The 16,441-nt window shown below is 46.7% G+C and overlaps 1 protein-coding gene and 1 pseudogene across 1 annotated transcript in view; one reads left to right on the top strand and one right to left on the bottom strand.

Annotated features, from left to right (window-relative positions):
• The first annotated feature begins 2,460 nt into the window (after positions 1–2,460).
• Pdpr (pyruvate dehydrogenase phosphatase regulatory subunit) overlaps positions 2,461–16,441 on the top strand; it is a 38,717-nt gene continuing 24,736 nt past the window's right edge. The window contains exons 1-3 of the mRNA XM_051169247.1: positions 2,461–2,626; positions 11,671–11,900; positions 13,929–14,062. Of these exons, the coding sequence (XP_051025204.1) occupies positions 11,677–11,900; positions 13,929–14,062 (358 nt within the window). The 5' untranslated portion in view covers positions 2,461–2,626; positions 11,671–11,676. The remainder of the gene's footprint in view (positions 2,627–11,670; positions 11,901–13,928; positions 14,063–16,441) is intronic.
• On the bottom strand, positions 15,299–15,851 carry LOC127209612 (glutathione S-transferase P-like; annotated as a pseudogene).

Below are 16,441 nucleotides of genomic sequence, written 5' to 3' on the forward strand. Positions count from 1 at the left end.
TTTAAAATGTCCACCATTTGTAGTAAATTGGTACTATGTATCATTTCCCATCTCAAAGGATGCCCTGTCCATAAAGCCCTTGGCATCTTTTGTTTTGTTTTGTTTTTGTATATGAGACAGGGTTTCTCTGTGTGTAGCCTTGGCTATCCTAGACTCGCTTTGTAGACCAGGCTGGCCTCGAACTCACAGAGATCTGCTTGCCTCTGCCTCCCAAGTGCTGGGATTAAAGGCGTGTGCCACCATTCCTGGCTCCCCTCTGCATCTTGATACTAAATTGTAAAGTTTTGAAAACCAAAGTAAGAAAGGTACACACTTGAGTCTGACTCTCCATGCTGTGTGGAACTGGCTGTGGAGAGTGTCTCCCTTCTTCCTCCTGCGCCTAGTGTTGCTGACAATACACTTCACTGCAGTCTACCCTTGACTCATAGTAAGGACTGATGTGACTCAGCCCCATACGCATGTCTGCCCATGTTCATATTGAAGCCGAATGGAAGGTATGTGCGCGCCTTTCCATATCCAAGGAAGAACGACCTTGTCAGAGAGAAGCAGCTGGTATCCTTTCACTGCCTGAGTACCTTCCATGCATGGTCCACAGGGCACTGTGGCTGCACCTGCTGCCTGCTGTGCACCTGTTTCCTAGAGACTGTGTCAAACTGACTGACTGATGACCTACAGATGGCCATCATCTCTACTTCTGTGGCTTCCTGTAGTGCTTCCCTCCCACTTCTCTCCAGGGTCTCATGTAGCCAGGCTGGCCTTGAACTCTTGAACCTTTTGAGTGTTGGGATCACAAGCATGAGCCACCATGCCCAACACTCCTGGTAATTTTTGTTTGGCTTTTTTCGAGACAGGGTTTCTCTGTGTTAGTCTTGGCTGTCCTGGACTTGCTTTGTAGACCAGGATGGCCTGGAACTCAACAGTCATCCACCTGCCTCTGACTCCACAGTGCTGAGATTAAAGAGGTGAGCCACCACCACCTAGCACTAGCAATTTTTTATAAGCATGACAGTCATATTAGATTAGGGCACACCTAAGGACCTTATTTAACCTCAAATACCTTTTTAAAGACACCTTCTCCTGCCAAGAAATGGTGGCACATGCCTTTAATCCCAGCATTCAGAAAGCAGAGGCAAGCCGGGCATGGTGACACATGCCTTTAATCCCAGCACTTGGGAGGCAGAGGCAGGTGGATCACTGTGAGTTCGAGGTGGTCTACAAAGCGAGTCCAGGACAGCCAAGGCTACACAGAGAAACCCTGTCTTGAAAAACCAACCAAACAAAAAACCAACCCCCCCCCCCCTCCGCCACTTCTCTAAATCCTGGCACTCTAGATAATCTAGGACCAAGCAGGTGTGATACTAGGGCCTGAGGCTGGATTTCATCTGGTCACTGCCTTGAGAAATGTCCTCTTGACACTTTTCCTCCTGTGCTGTGGAAAGCTCAAAACTTAAGAGTATTTTTTTCTTTTTCCCTTTTTTTTTGGGTGGTGGTGGTTCTCTGTGTAGCCTTGGCTGTCCTGGACTTGCTTTGCTTTGTAGAGCAGGCTGGCCTTGACCTCTGCCTCCCAGAGTGCTGGTATTATAGGTTATGGGCCACCATGCCCAGCTTAATTTATATTTTGTTTTTTGAGACAGGGTTTCTTGGTGTAACCATGGCTGTCCTGGTCTCACTTTGTAGACCAGGCTGGCCTTGAACTCAGAGGCTTGAAGTAAAGAACGGCAACTAAAGAGTTAAGGCAAAGGTGCCCTGGCATCGCACCATTTCTAGTTATGGGTACAAAGGATGTATTTACTGGGTGTTGAAGGTGCTGAGAAGCTGCGCCTGAGTAAGGTTTGGACCTCAAGAGATCAGGAGGCCGCGTCTACACCAGTGCAAGAGCACCCAGCGAACACACATATTTGAGCTGGTGACGAGCTCTGAGAAGGAAAGAAAACTGGGCGACTGTGAGCTGGAGGGGATGGAAGGTAGATGTTTCTGAGGTTCCAGTAAACAAAGCCTCTTCCCTCCGGGCAGAGACGAGCTGGGAAGGCGCAAGGAGGAAGCTGGGAAGTCAGGTCGCTGCTTCGGCCTCCGAGGTCCAGCCAGGCCCGCAGAACAGCTTAGCGATGGGCTCTGCCAAAGCCTGGCACGGGAAGGCCTCAAGCGACGTGCAGGGACAGAGAAGAGCGCGACCACCGGCCCGACATGTGGCTCCGGGCTGCGGACCCACCGCAGCAGGCCCGCGGCTCAGGCCTGCAGGCGGACGGCCACCCGAACTGCCCGCGCTGGGTCGAGACTGTATCCAGGCTCCGATGCCCGGGCTCTGCGCAGAAACGGAGCCGGAGGCGGAGGCTTCGCGGGAGGGGCGGGGCCTGGCGAGACCCAAACAAGCCCACGTGCGGGCCGGCCCGCCGCGGTGACGTCACGGCGCGCTGGCGCGCGCGCCGGCCTTACCCTTGCCGCGGGCCGTAAAGCGCGGAAGGTCGCGGGCCCCTGCGGTCCCGGAACTTCCAGCTCTGCGTCCCGCCCCCTCCCCATGCCCTGTCCCCCTTTCCGGCCGGCGCAGACCCTCTTCTGCCGTTGAGTTGCGCTTCACTTTGGCCGGGCGTTGCTGAGCGCGCTGCCCGCAAAGCCGCGGGCCCCTGAGGTAAGAAGGCGGGCTACGACCTGCCGGTCCGGGCGGCCTCGTCGTCCCGTGCACTCCTGCGTTCCCCACCCCCCTGTCCTCTGAGCTTGGCCTCCGGCTCCCGGCTCTTCCTCCTGGTCTCTGAGGCGGTGCGCTTGGGCGCCAGAATTCAGCCAGCGGAGCTGTGCGGGCCTCGGGGATCCGCTCCGGCTGCCCGGGGCCGGCGCGCGGGCTCTCCCAGGGCGGCCGGGCCTCGGGGCTGGCTGCTGCCGGGCGGGCGCGCACCTGCTGTCACAGCCAGCTGGGCTCTTGCCTCTCTGCAGGTGGAATTGCTTTCCCACCGTGAAACGTCAGAGACTGAGTCAGGGCGGTGGGGTTCCCAGTGGGCGACTTGAGGGGACTGTTGTGTCTGATCCTGAGGTTCCAGGCCACGCTCTCCAAACCTTCTTTCAACATTTATGCAGTCCGGCGATGTGGTCCAGAGTCTAGTTGTAAAGACATCCTTTTAAGTGTCCGCTTTTTGGTGGCAGGGACTTGTGTCATTTTCTTAAACTCTGTTGAGCATCCAGTTCATTTGCTGAAAAAAAAAAAAAATACACCATCCTGAATCCGCAGGATCATACTGTTCAGAGGCAGATTCTGTTGCTTTTAAACGTGTCCTGGTGATTCCTGTGAGCTACGTGTGGGAGATCGATCAGTCTACATTCTGCCTTCTTTCTGTGGCCTGTGGCTCGAGCTGTTTCCAGAGGAAGAGTTCAGGAGTTGTTAAAACTGTCACTGTTTCTGCCTTTGAAAGACAGTGTCTCGCACTGTAGCCCAGGCTCACCTGGAACCTGGGACATTGCTCCGGATGTAGCGTCCGGTGTGGTGGGAATTACAGGTGTGAGCACTTAATGGCAGCATAGGGCTGTCACCTTGTTGTGTAAGATCTGAGCGGAATCAGTCTGGGTCTTAAGGTTATTGGATGTTATTCTTACTAGTGGAGATATAGTTATTTTCATGAATTTCAAGAAAATAAAAAAATTTAAAAACTTGCTGATGTTTCATTTTGAGTGAGTTTGAGGTCTTCAGTGCCTGTTTTCCTAGCTTTACCTCCTTTTCCTGTGGAGCTTTGCTTTGGTTTTGCTGCCAGACCTTCTTGAGTAGATTTTCATACCATCTCTTCCTGGTGTACTGCTTTCTTTTTTAAGTTACTTAAAATAAATAAATAGATAGGTATTCATTTTATTTTATGAGTGTTTTGTCTACGTGTATGTTTGTGCACCATGTGCTTGCTTGCTGCCCACGAAAGTCAGAAGAGGGCATTGAATTCACTGGAATTGAAGTTACAGACGATTGTGAGCCCCACCCCCACCCCCGTGTGGTGCTGGGAATTGGACCCTGGCCCCCTGTAAGAGCAAGAAAAGCTCTTACCCACGGAGACATCTCTCTAGCCCTCCCTTCATGGTGTACTTTTAATCCCTTCTGCTCTCATCTCTTCGCTCTTGAAGGTCATGGTGAGCGCAAAGTCAACCAACAGTCTTTTTCTTGGCCTTAACAGGCTGGGCATTGAGCTTGATTTATTCTTTCCTGAAACTCATGTTTTCTCTTTTCTTTCTGTCTTGCAGAGGGAGCATAGATTTATTAAGGAAAAGTGAGAGAGACTTCTGGAGAATGGGAGGGGTTCTCTTTTTCTCTCTTCCCCTCTCCATTACTCCCTTCTCTCTCTCTTCCTTGGTCTCATACCCTCCCACCCCCACCCCTTAGCCTCTGAGTGCAGCTTTGACATCAGGTACCCATTTGTATTGTTTGACTCCTCACATTCTCCTCCTATGTTCTCTCTCACACACCGTGCCACTAAGACCACAGGCCACTCCTTCCTGCGTGCAGACAGGTTCCTGGCTCACACCTCTCTGCTGGAGCCTGTCTTCTACCCCAAGCCTTCCCCCCATTCTTCCCCAGGGTGATTTTAGTGTCACCATGGTGCACAGCCTGACCCCAGAATCCTGCACCCTGAGCTTCAGATCTGTGTATCAGGTGCAGAGTGGCCACGCCCACCTGACCCCACAGGGAAAACCCAGCACATCCCAACACAAACACATCTTCTTCCCCCTCCATGCTTCCCACACTGTGTCTGTCCCCAGTGGCTCCACATACTATAAATCAGAGTGTCACCGGGTCTCTCCCTCTCTCATCTGTCTTCTCCAGTCACTACTCAGGACGTTCCCTGTAGTCTTCATCCTAAATCTCAAATAGATCCAGCTGCTCTCCAAACCCCCTGCCAACATACGTGGAAGCTTCTTTGCGTCTACTTTCAGTGCACACCTTTCTCCCATACGCCTTAGTTCACACATAGCAGTGAGTGAACAGGCTTCCACAATGGAAATCTTATTTCACTGCCCTTCTCACAACCTTCCAGAGACAGGCAGGAAAAAGTCAAACCTCCTTACTACCCGGTGCAACACTTTTCACAGTCTGCTTTATCTCTGGCCTCACTGTTCTTCTTGCCTCTCAAACGCTCACCAAGCTGGAGCAGACTACTGGCAGCTCCTCAAACAAGTCAGGCTTAACTCTCTCCTCCATGCGCAGGACCTGTGTGAACTGTCTAACTGCCACCGTTCCTGCCACCTTTCCTGCCACTTGTCTGCCAAGCAGATGTACCTTTTCAGAATGCAGCCTAATTGACGCCTGATAGTGTAGCCTTTGGGTAAGGGAGACTTCTGTGTCCTTTCAGGGTATTCTGTACTTCTCCCAGAACAGAACTTTTCATCCCTTCCAGTTATCTGGAAGTGAATGGGGGAGTAACACAGCAGTCCAGTGGGGGGATCCAGGCTGGACAAGGACATGTAGGTGTTACATCTCCTTACATCTATCGCCTGCATGAGTTTGAGCATGTTGTGGTGCATCAGGTTTCTTATTTGTTACATGGGCTAGAAGTATCTATCTCTCATGGTAATAGAAAGCACATAAAACACAGCACATTCACACAGACCCAGCAAATTCAGTGTTCTTGGTAAGAAAAGTGTTAGTGCTGTGTGGTAGGGTCAAAGCCTGTTTTTGTTGCAAAGGGATATTTTCTGCTTATTAATTTACTGAAAAGTGAAAGATGGATTTTTTTCAAGTTTGTACTTATTTACTTATTTGGGACAGGGTCTTACTACATAATCCTGGCTGGCCCGAACCTTGCTATGTAGACCAGGCTGGCCTAACGCTATGCTGGGGTTAAAGGTGTAGTCCCACCATGTCCAGTCAGAATGTTTTATTTTTAGTGTAGTATTGGTAATGAAACACAAGGTCTCAAGTATTGGTCAATGGCTGGTTCTGCCTCTCAACAGAATTTATTCACCCAAGAAAATTTTTTTCTCTTTTTCTCTTCCTTCCTTCCTTCCTCTTTCTCTCTTTCTTTCTTTCTTTCTTTCTTTCTTTCTTTCTTTCTTTCTTTCTTTCTTTCTTTCCTGAGTCTTTGTACATCGTCCTTACTGTCCTGGGATGTACATAGACCAGGCTGGCCTGGAATAAAAGAGACCCAGAGAGGCTGGCCGTGGTGGTGCACGCCTTTAATCCTAGCACTTGGGAGGCAGAAGCAGGTGGATCTCTGTGAGTTTGAGGCTAGCCTGGTCTGCAAAGTAATTCCAGGACAGCCAGGACTACAAGAGAAACCCTGTCTTGAAAAACAAAACAGAGAGAGAGAGAGAGAGAGAGAGAGAGAGAGAGAAAGAGAGAGAGAGAGAGATCCAGAGATCTGCCTCCTTCTGCCTCTTGAGTGCTGAGATTAAGGTGTTTGTTACCACTCCCACCCTCAAGAATAAATTTTTGTTTAAAAAATTCAGTTGGGGTGCTGGAGAGATAGCTCAGGTTAAAAACAGTGGCTGATCTTCCAGAGGTCCTGAGTTCAATTCCCAGCAACCACATGGTGGATCACAACCATCTATAATACTGCTGTTATACAGGTGTACATGCAGGCATATGGGCAGGCAAAACACTGTATATATAACAAGTAAATCTTTAAAAAAATTAAAAAATATATAAAAAATAAAAAATTCAGTTGGGAGCTGGGCGTGGTGGCCCATGCCTTTAACCGCAGCACTCTGGAGGTAGAGGTAGGTGGATCAATGTGAGTTCGAGGCCAGCCTGGTCTACAAATTGAGTCCAGGACAGCCAAGTCTACACAGAGAAACCCTGTCTCGATAAAAACCAAAAGAAAACAAAAAATTTGCTTGGGGAATGCTCTGAGATGGCTATGTTTAAAAGCACTGGCTGCTCTTCGAGAGGGCCTAGGTTCAATTCCCAGCACCCACATGGTACCAACCATAGTCTGTTCCAAGAGAATCTGGTGAGTCTTTTTGATTTCCTTGAGTACTGCATATAATTGGTGCACAGACAAATATGGAAGCAAAACACCCATACACAAAAAACAAAACAAACAAGCGAACAAAAAAGCCTCTGAGCACTCGGGAGGCAGAGGCAGGCGTATCACTGTGAGTTCGAGGTCAGCCTGATCTACAAAGTGAGTCCAGGACAGCCAAGGCTACACAGAGAAACCCTGTCTCCAAAACAAAACAAAACAACCTCTGAGGTAGAACTAGGGTGCTGGTGTACACCTGTAATCTTGCCACTTTGGGATGTGGATGTAGGAAGATTAGGCCTCAAGGTTATGCTTGGTTACACAGTCTAGAATATGTTTGTCTCAAAAAGAACCAGTACAAAGCCCATCTGTGCCCATTGTCTAGTCACTAAGGTATGAGGAAATTGGAACTTAGGGTTTGGATGATGGAAAGCATACATTTCTAGGAAATTACCATGCACTGTGATATTGATGATTGTGATACGGGTACTGCTAGTTCCTTTCTGTATTTCAATTTTTTTTTTATTAGATTACCTAGGAGGGGCTTGAGTGAATTACCATGCTGAGGAGAATGGGCAAATGGCAGGGAATCATTGATTGCAGGGTGTGAAAGAGGCCAGTGGATTGGGCTCAGGTACAGACAAGGCAGGATGAGGGATTCTAACATTTTTGGAGATAGTGCTGTCAGGCCACTGAAGGTTTCAGGATTGAGCTGGGAGAGCCTGTCTGGTAGTGAGGGAAGAGAGAAGAGCATGCTGTGGGCTCAGAAACCCTAAGTAGAGATGCTTAGAGGTTTCCATGTTGTATCCTGGATCTGGTACACTGTGCTAACCTGAATCACAAAGGAGCAGAGGTGTCTTTGTTAGGATTTCTGTTACGGTGATTAAACACCATGGTTAAAAGCAACTTGGGGAGGAAACGGTTTACTTCATTTTACAAACCTCAGGTCGGTCATCCAGGAAAGCCAGGGCAGGAACATAGGGCAGGAACTGATGGGAGGCCATGGAGGAGGGCGTGCTGCTTATTGGTTTACTCCCATGGCTTGCTCAGCCTGCTTTTTATTTGTTTGTTGATAATCTTTCTCATAGCTCTGGTTGTCTGTCAACTTGCTATAGAGACCAAGCTGGCCTCAAACTCACAGAGACCCACCTGCCTCTGCCTCCTGAGCTGGGATTATATGTGTGAGTCACCATGCCTGGCTGCTCAACCTGTTTTCTTACACCCCCAAGACCACCTGCTCTGGGTTGGCACTGTCTACAGATGAGTCCTTCCATATTAATCATTAATCAAGAAAATATATCACAGACTTGTGTTTAATCTGATAAGGATATTTGGTAGTTGAGATTCCTCCTTCCCAAATGACTCCTGTTTGTGTCAAGTTGACATAAAACCAGCCAACCCAAGGGTCTTTTCCAAGCATGACCCAGGTGCTAATGGTTGATAATGGAGGAGGAAGGGCAGTAGAAGAAGACTAAATTCTCTAGGAAGAGCTGTGTTTCCTTTGGGACTGGAGATGGAGAAAATGTTAGTAAAGGGTGGATATTTAGCTTGGAAGTGTGGCCTAGAAGGTGCAGTGGAGAATTTTAGGTGAAGTTGGGTTTATAGATAGAAATTTAAGGTTATATGAAGATGAAACTTCAGAAAACTACTCATGTAGTGAAGTTTTACGTTGTTGCTATTTTTGTCTTGGGTTGTTTTGAGACATGCTTATATGTAGCCCAGGCTGGTCTACAATTTAAAATCCTTCTGCTTTAGCCTCCCACGTGCTGGGACATAGTTGTACATCACTGTACCAGACTGAGAACCTTGAGATAGAGCCCAATAGGAAGCAGAAATTATAATTGGTCTCCATTTGCATGAGATTTCTCTCTACACCCTGTTTGCTAAGATTGCAGTTCTGAGTGGTGGATGCATTGGCTGCTCTTATAGAGGGCCCTGGTTTGATTCCCAACATCCACATGGCAGCTCATGACTATTTGTAACTCCAGTCCTAGTGGTTCTGACACCCTATTCTGATCTCCTCAGGGACCATGCATATATGTGGTACACACATACGCATGCAAATAAAACATACACACACACCCACACACCACCACTACCACACATAACACACACACACACCATCACCACTACCACCACCATACATAACACACACATACACACATACACACACACACAAAAGACATTTTAAAAATAGATTGCAGTTCTGAGAGAACTGATGGTGTGTTTGTGTCTTTGACTTTGGGGGACATGGACCAGTGGGGAGTCTGTAAGTCCAGATGCTGATAGTGGAGGTGGTAGCAACTTTACTGGTAGTGTGCTGCCCTGATTCCCACATATATGCCACCCTGTGTCTTAAGCTCTTTAATGTTGCCATAGTAGGTCAGCCTTTAGTTTCTTGAGACTTAATAGTATTCCTGTTAGATTTGTGTCAAACCCTACTACCTTTTTTGTTTTCAGCGAGTAGTAATAACTTCTTGTATACTGGACCACACTAGATCAAATATTCAGTCTCTTGTGGTTGAGTTCTTTCTCAGTTCCGGCTACCTAGCACTTAATTCTGTATTGCCATTCTAATCGGATATGAGAATCAGACCTGTTCTGTGGTCTTTAGTGTATGTGTGTTTCCTATGTCTTTGTCTCTGTTGAAACTTTACCCCTCCAAGGCTCAACTTATATCCTACTTTGAGTATGGTCCTTTTCCTGATGACTTTAGCCTTTATCCTATTATAGTTATTATCTTGTAGAAATATGCACTACTTGTCTGTAAATGGTAAGCTAAAACTCCCTTTCTTCTTTCCATGGAAACGCGTCTAATATTTAGTCTCTGCCGCTTCCTTGGGGTGACCCAGGCCTCTTTCTCTGGTCCTGCCTTTTTTCTTCCTAAGGACTCTGTTCTTTTTTTTTTTGGTTTTTTGAGACAGGGTTTCTCTGTGTAGCTTTGGCCATCCTGGACTCACTTTGTAGACCAGGCTGGCCTCTAACTCACAGCAATCCGCCTGCTTCTGCCTCCCGAGTGCTGGGATTAAAGGCGTGCGCCACCACGCCCGGCAGGACTCTGTTCTTTGTTCTGCATCCTCCTGGCCCTTTTGCTGGATCGTTCACAGCAGAAGTAGAACAACATTCTCTCTGTTCTGAAACTAGTCTCTGTGCTGCTCAAGTTTGCCTTGAATGTGGGGTGCTCCTGCCTCAGCCTCTGGAGTGTGGGGTTATGTTTGTGCGTCGTCATGACAGGCAGAGTTTTGTCATTTCTGCTTCCAGAACAGTATGCTTATTTTTTTGACTTCTCTGCCATGTTCACTCTAAGCCACTGTGTATCCTTGAACTGCTGTAGTATATTCCTTTCTCATTTTTTTTCATTCATTTACCATCCACTCTCCACCATAGAGCCAGACCGACTTTTGAAAAACATACAAAATCATTTGATTCTTTTGCTTTGGTGATTTTTTTTTTTTTGTTTGTTTGTTCTTGGGGCAAAATTCCACTTCTTTATTATGGCATTCAAGAACTGTAGATTGATTTCTGCCTCTTTTTCTCATGTTTGTCTTAATCATTTTCTATCACCATACTGAGGTCACTGGCTTTTTATTTTTTTTGAGGAGGGAGACCCTCATCAAATTGGTTTGTCTTACTTCACAATTCTGCATGTGCTTGTCCTTCTGCCTAAGCGTTCACATAGCTGCTTTCTTCTCATCTCTCAGTGTCACTCCGTGCCTCACTTTCCTGACCTTATTCTTAAATGGATTATAGGTGTTGAACTCAGGTTATAAGACCCTGTGGCAAAGCCTGGTGTGGTGGTGCACACCTTTAATCCCAGCACTCAGGAGGCAGAGGCAGGCGGATCACTGTAAGTTCGAGGCCAGCCTGGTCTACAAAGCAAGTCTAGGACAGCCACGGCTACACAGAGAAAACTTGTCTTGAAAAAACAAAACAAAACAAAGACCCTGTGGCAAAGTGCCTTCACCCACTAAGACATCTGACTGGCTCGCTCTTTCTGTGTCTCTATGTCAGTACCTATCTTTAGACAAGATCTCTAACCCAGGCTGGCCTGGAAATCCCAGTGTAGCTGAGGATGACCTTGAACTTCTGGGGATCCTCCCTCCTGTCTCCCCTCCTCAGGCACTAGGATTATAGGCTTGTACTGCCAAGCCTCATTTAGACTCCTCTTCCTTTTCTTCTTACTCTTCTTTTTTCAAGACAGGGTTTCTCTGTGTAGCCCTGACTGTCCTGGATTCACATTGTAGACCAGGCTGGCCGTGAACTCACAGAGATCAACCTATCTCTGCCTCCTAAGTGCTGCCATTACAGGCATGCACCACATCTAGTTGTTTTTTCTTTCTTCCTTTAGCAGAATTTGATATTTGGATCCTCAAATATGTCAAAGGAATAGCTGTTGTTCTTTTAAAAATTTATTCATTACTTTTATGTGCACTGGTATTTTGTTTGTTTGTATGTATGCATGTATGTATGTATGTATGTGTGAGGGTGCTGATCCTCTGGAACTGGACTTACAGACAGCTGTGAGCTGCCATGTGGGTGCTCGGAATTGAACCCAGACCCTTCTCTGGAAGAGAGCAGTCAGTGCTTTTAACTGCTGAGCCGTCTCTCCAGCCCACTATTGTTCTTTATTCAAACTTTTTTTCATTAGTCCTGAGAACTGATTTAAATGGAATGAAATGTGTTTTTCTTTCTAGTTTGGATTCTTTGGATCTTCTTAGCTGAGTGACAACATATCTTCCAGGTGGTGATGCTTTACCGGTTGCTGTCGATCATCCAAAGACAAAGAACTAGCCCAGGATGGCAGGGTTGGTCATCAGCGAGAAGCAGCACATCCGCTGCGGAGGCACATTCTATAGCTCTGCCTGCCCAGGCCCAGGTGGTCATCTGTGGGGGTGGAATCATGGGTACATCCGTGGCCTATCACCTCTCCAGAATGGGATGGCAAGATATTGTCCTTTTGGAACAGGGCAGGTAAGGATCAAATTGACTTGACTTGGGGTTTGGCTGCAGTGACAGTATAGGGCTTCTTTACTCTCCATCTTTTCCATGTCATCTATGTAGCTAATGTAATTGTGAGAAGACCCAAGGTGAACTCTGCACTCTGTTTAGCTATATTCTAGCACTCATATTTTCTGCATTTTAGAGAGGTAGCAGATTTCAGCGGAGTGTGTTAAAAGACATGTATCACAATCCAGCTCCTCTTAGTCTTTGTTGTCATCCTCTTCACACAGCAAAGCTGTGTCCTGTGCTCATGAGCTGAACAAAAGTGGCTATATTCTTTTTTTTTTTTTGGTTTTTCGAGACAGGGTTTCTCCGTGTAGCCTTGGCCATCATGGACTCGCTTTGTAGACCAGGCTAGCCTCGAACTCACAGCGATCCGCCTGCCTCTGCCTCCCGAGTGCTGGGATTAAAGGCGTGCGCCACCACGCCCGGCGTAAAAGTGGCTATATTCTGCCCGCTTTCTTTTATTAATTTTCCTTTGATTCAGTATAATTTTAGATTTACAGGACTAGATTTACAGCAGTTAAGAGAACAGAGGACCCAGGTTTTGTTCTCAGCACCCACATGACAGGTAGAGCCATCTGTCACTCTAGATCCAGAGGATCTGAAACTCTCTTCTGGCCTCTGGGTGTGAAGCACACGTGTGGAATGCAGATATATCTAGACAAACACCCTATATATACAAATAAATAAATGCTTAAAAAATTAAAAAAGACTATTGGGGGCTGGAGAGATGGCTCAGAGGTAAAGAGCACTGGCTACTCTTGAGTTCCATTCCCAGCAACCACATGGTGCCTCACAACTACCTATAATGTGATCTAGTGCCTTCTTCTCGTGTGTAGGCATAAATGCAGGCAGAGCACTGTGTATGTAATAAATAAATAAATCTTTTTTTTAAAAAGGCTATTATTGTATGTTAGTGTATGTATATGGATGGTTCTCTCTTTCACCCATGTTTTTAGGGGGTGGGTAAAGATTTTGTTTGGTTAGTTTTTGTTTTTTGAGACAGGGTTTCTCTGTGTAGCCTTGGCTGTCCTGGACTCTCTTTGTAGACCAGGCTGGCCTCGAATTCACAGAGATCCACCTGCCTCTGCCTCCCAAGTGCTGGAATTAAAGGCATGTGCCACCACTGCCTGGCAAGATTTTTTAAAACTGATTCTGTGTGTTTGTGTATGTGTACATGACTGCAGGTGCCACAGGCATCAAATAAGCTGGAGTTAACAGGTGATTGTAAGTTACCGAATGGGTGCTGGGAACTAAACTCAGGTTCTTTAGAAGAATAGCAAGGTCACTTAACCACTGCACCATCTCCCCAGTCCTTTGTGCTCTTGTTTATTTATTTTTTATTTTTATTTTTTTATTTTTATTTTTTTTATTTTTTATTTTTTTTTGAGACAGGGTTTCTCTGTAGCCTTGGCCATCCTGGACTCACTTTGTAGACCAGGCTGGCCTCAAACTCACAGCGATCCGCCTGCCTCTGCCTCCCGAGCGCTGGGATTAAAGGCGTGCACCACCACGCCCGGCTATTTTTTATTTGTATGGCTATGCCTACATATGTCTTTATATAGCACATACATGCCTGGTGCCTGCAGAGGCCAGAAGACGGTGTGTTGGAAAAAACTACTGGAATTAGAGTTACAGATGTCTCTGAGCCGCTGTGTATGTGTTGCGGATCAATCCCAGGCCCTCTGCAAGAGCTACATGTACTCCTAACTGCTGAGACAAAGTGTTATGATGCTGTTTTGGCTGGCCTGGTACTCACAGAGGTCTGCTTGCCTTTGTCTCCAGAGTGCTGGGATTAAAGGTGTATGATGTCATGCCTAGCTGGAGTTACAGATACTTGTGAGCCACTCTGTGGGTGCTGGGAATCAAACCTGGGTCTTTTGTAGGAACAACCACTGCTCTTAATCTGCTGAGGCTTCTGTAGCCCTGGAATCTGGACATATATCCATAGGCACAAGTGAGTCTTTCTAACAACATCTTGCATCTATGCTCCAGGCTGGCTGCTGGCTCAACAAGGTTCTGTGCTGGCATCCTGAGCACTGCTAGGCATTCAAGCATTGAACAGAAGATGGCCGACTATTCAAACAAACTCTACCATCAGTTAGAGCAAGAAACAGGGATCCAAACAGGTAAGGTAAGCAGGGAGTCTGCTGTTTGTTGATTTTCCCGTCTCCAAACCCTTACTGTACTCTGTAGAGTACTCTGGCTGTCTGATCTGGGCGTTAAGACTTCTATTTGGCATTTTCCTCAAGCCAGGTTGTTTCTTTGGGCAGGTCATGTAGCTTATCTTCACCTTCTTTACCTATAGATGAAGAGATTGCACTCAGTAATCTCAGGACATTTTCAGATTCTGTAACACTTTTTTTGTGTGTGTGAGTGTGCTTAACCCAGGGCCTGCAGATTCAATCATTATTGTCATGATATGAAAGTTTTCCTAGCTATTTTTTAAGTATACTGCACTCATTTAAGTATAGTTCGTGGAGCACTTAGCTCCTAAACAAAGAGGAGGAAGAGCATATCTTCAGGTGCTTAGCAGTTAAATCATAGTTCAGCTCATAAACTTCACCAGTTAACATGAAATACAGAAACACATCGTCTGTGTAGTTATGGGAAAGAAGACCTAGAATTGTCCATTAAACTGTATTATAATAGTACTGGGAACTAGTGAGGAGGCCAGCCAAGGGGATGTAGGGAGAACAGCTGAACTGCTGGAAGGGATGCTCACAGACAGTATGATCTCACTTGATGACAAAATGGGAAAAGGGACTGTTAGTTGGGACAAAATTGTTGGATTATCCAGAGACTAAGTATAGCTCAGTTTTCTGGGTAATAAAATGAAATACTGGGTTTTTTTTTTTTTTTTGCGGTGGTTGTTTTGTTATTTTGTTTTTGGGTTTTTCAAGACACGGTTTCTCTGTGTGGCCTTGACTGTCCTGGACTCACTTTGTAGACCAGGCTGGCCTGGAACTCATAGTGATCCACCTGCCTCTGCCTCCTGAGTGCTGGGATTAAAGGCGTGAGCCAGCACCGCCCACCTGAAATGCTGTTGTTTTGTTTGCCTCTCCTAGTCCCTACCCCGTGGGAACATCACCAACATTCCCTGTGGGGTAACAACTTGGTCACCAAGGACTCTGAAACGAGCTTAGTAAAAGTAGTTCCACAATATTGCCCATGATTTTTTGTTTTAATTGAATTTTTTTTTTTTTTTTTTCTGTTTTTGAGACAGGGTTTCTTGTTCTGTAGATCAGGCTGGCCTCAAACTCAGAGACCTGCCTGCCTTTCCCTCATTTTTTTTTTCTCTGTTTTACAAACTTTATTAGACCTGGAAAAGGGAGGACAAACAGCTCCCTCTCTTCAGTCCACAACTATTTGCTGTTGCCATTGAGGGGACGGTTCACATGGTCAGGGGAGGACAAAAAGGCCTTGATCGTGGGCGGGCCACTGAGATGGGCTACATAGGCAGAGAGCAGAGGGAAGTTGTCCAGGCAGCCAGGGGCCAGGACCTGGTGGGTCAGCAGCAGGTCCATCAAGTTGTAACTGGCAGAGGAGATCTGGTCACTCACGATGAAGGCTTTGCCTCCCTGGTTCTGGGACAGCAAGGTCTCAAAAGGCTTGAGCAGGGCTTCACATAGTCATCCTTACCATCCTCAGATTTGGTGTGGATGAGGGTGATGTATCTGCAGCAGAGGTCCTCCCCCATTATTCCCATAGCCACCGGGACAGCCTGCCTCTGATCTTACCCATAAAGCCCAGATGCCTCAAGATGGCATTGGATTGGTACAGGGTGAGGTCTCCATCCTCAACTTGGGAAGCTGCCCACACAGACAGGTGGGCTCGAGCAAGCCTTGCCTCCACGTGTCTTTTGCTCACCACCTCCTCTTTCTAGCTTTGGCCCTGGCCAGCCAGCAGCATGCACATGGCCTTCTGTTTCTCTGCATGTTTCTTTATGCAACCCTGGCTGTTCTGGAACTCAGAGATCTATCTGCCTCTACCTCCTGATGCCGGGACTAAAGGGGTGTGCCACCACCGCCTGGCTGAGATTCTCTGTTAAACAGTATATGGGCTGGTGATACAGCTCAGTGAGTAAAAATGCTTGCTGCCAAGTCTGACAACCTGAGTTCAATACCTGGGACCTCACATGGTAGAAAGAGAATTGACCCCCACAAATTGTCCTCTGACCTCCACTCAAGTATTGTGGCAGACATAAGCTTCTTCTACCAAAAAAAAAAAAAAAAAAAAAAAAAGTAATAATTTTTAAAAAGGCAGAGAGCAGTATACATGCATAAACTACCATGATACTTGTTGCTGTTTTTTTGTTTTGCTTTGTTATTATTGTTTGTTGCCTGATTCTCTGCAGGCTTCACAGTAGGCAGGGGAAATGATCACGAAAATAAAAGACTGAAGGAGCTGGAGAGATGGCTCAGAGGTTAAGAGCACTGTCTGTTTTCCCAAAGGTCCTGAATTCAATTCCCAGCGATGACATGGTAGCTCACAACCATCTATAATGA

Source organism: Acomys russatus, chromosome 26 (assembly GCF_903995435.1).
Source record: "Acomys russatus chromosome 26, mAcoRus1.1, whole genome shotgun sequence".
In the NCBI taxonomy this organism is placed as follows: Eukaryota; Metazoa; Chordata; class Mammalia; order Rodentia; family Muridae; genus Acomys; species Acomys russatus.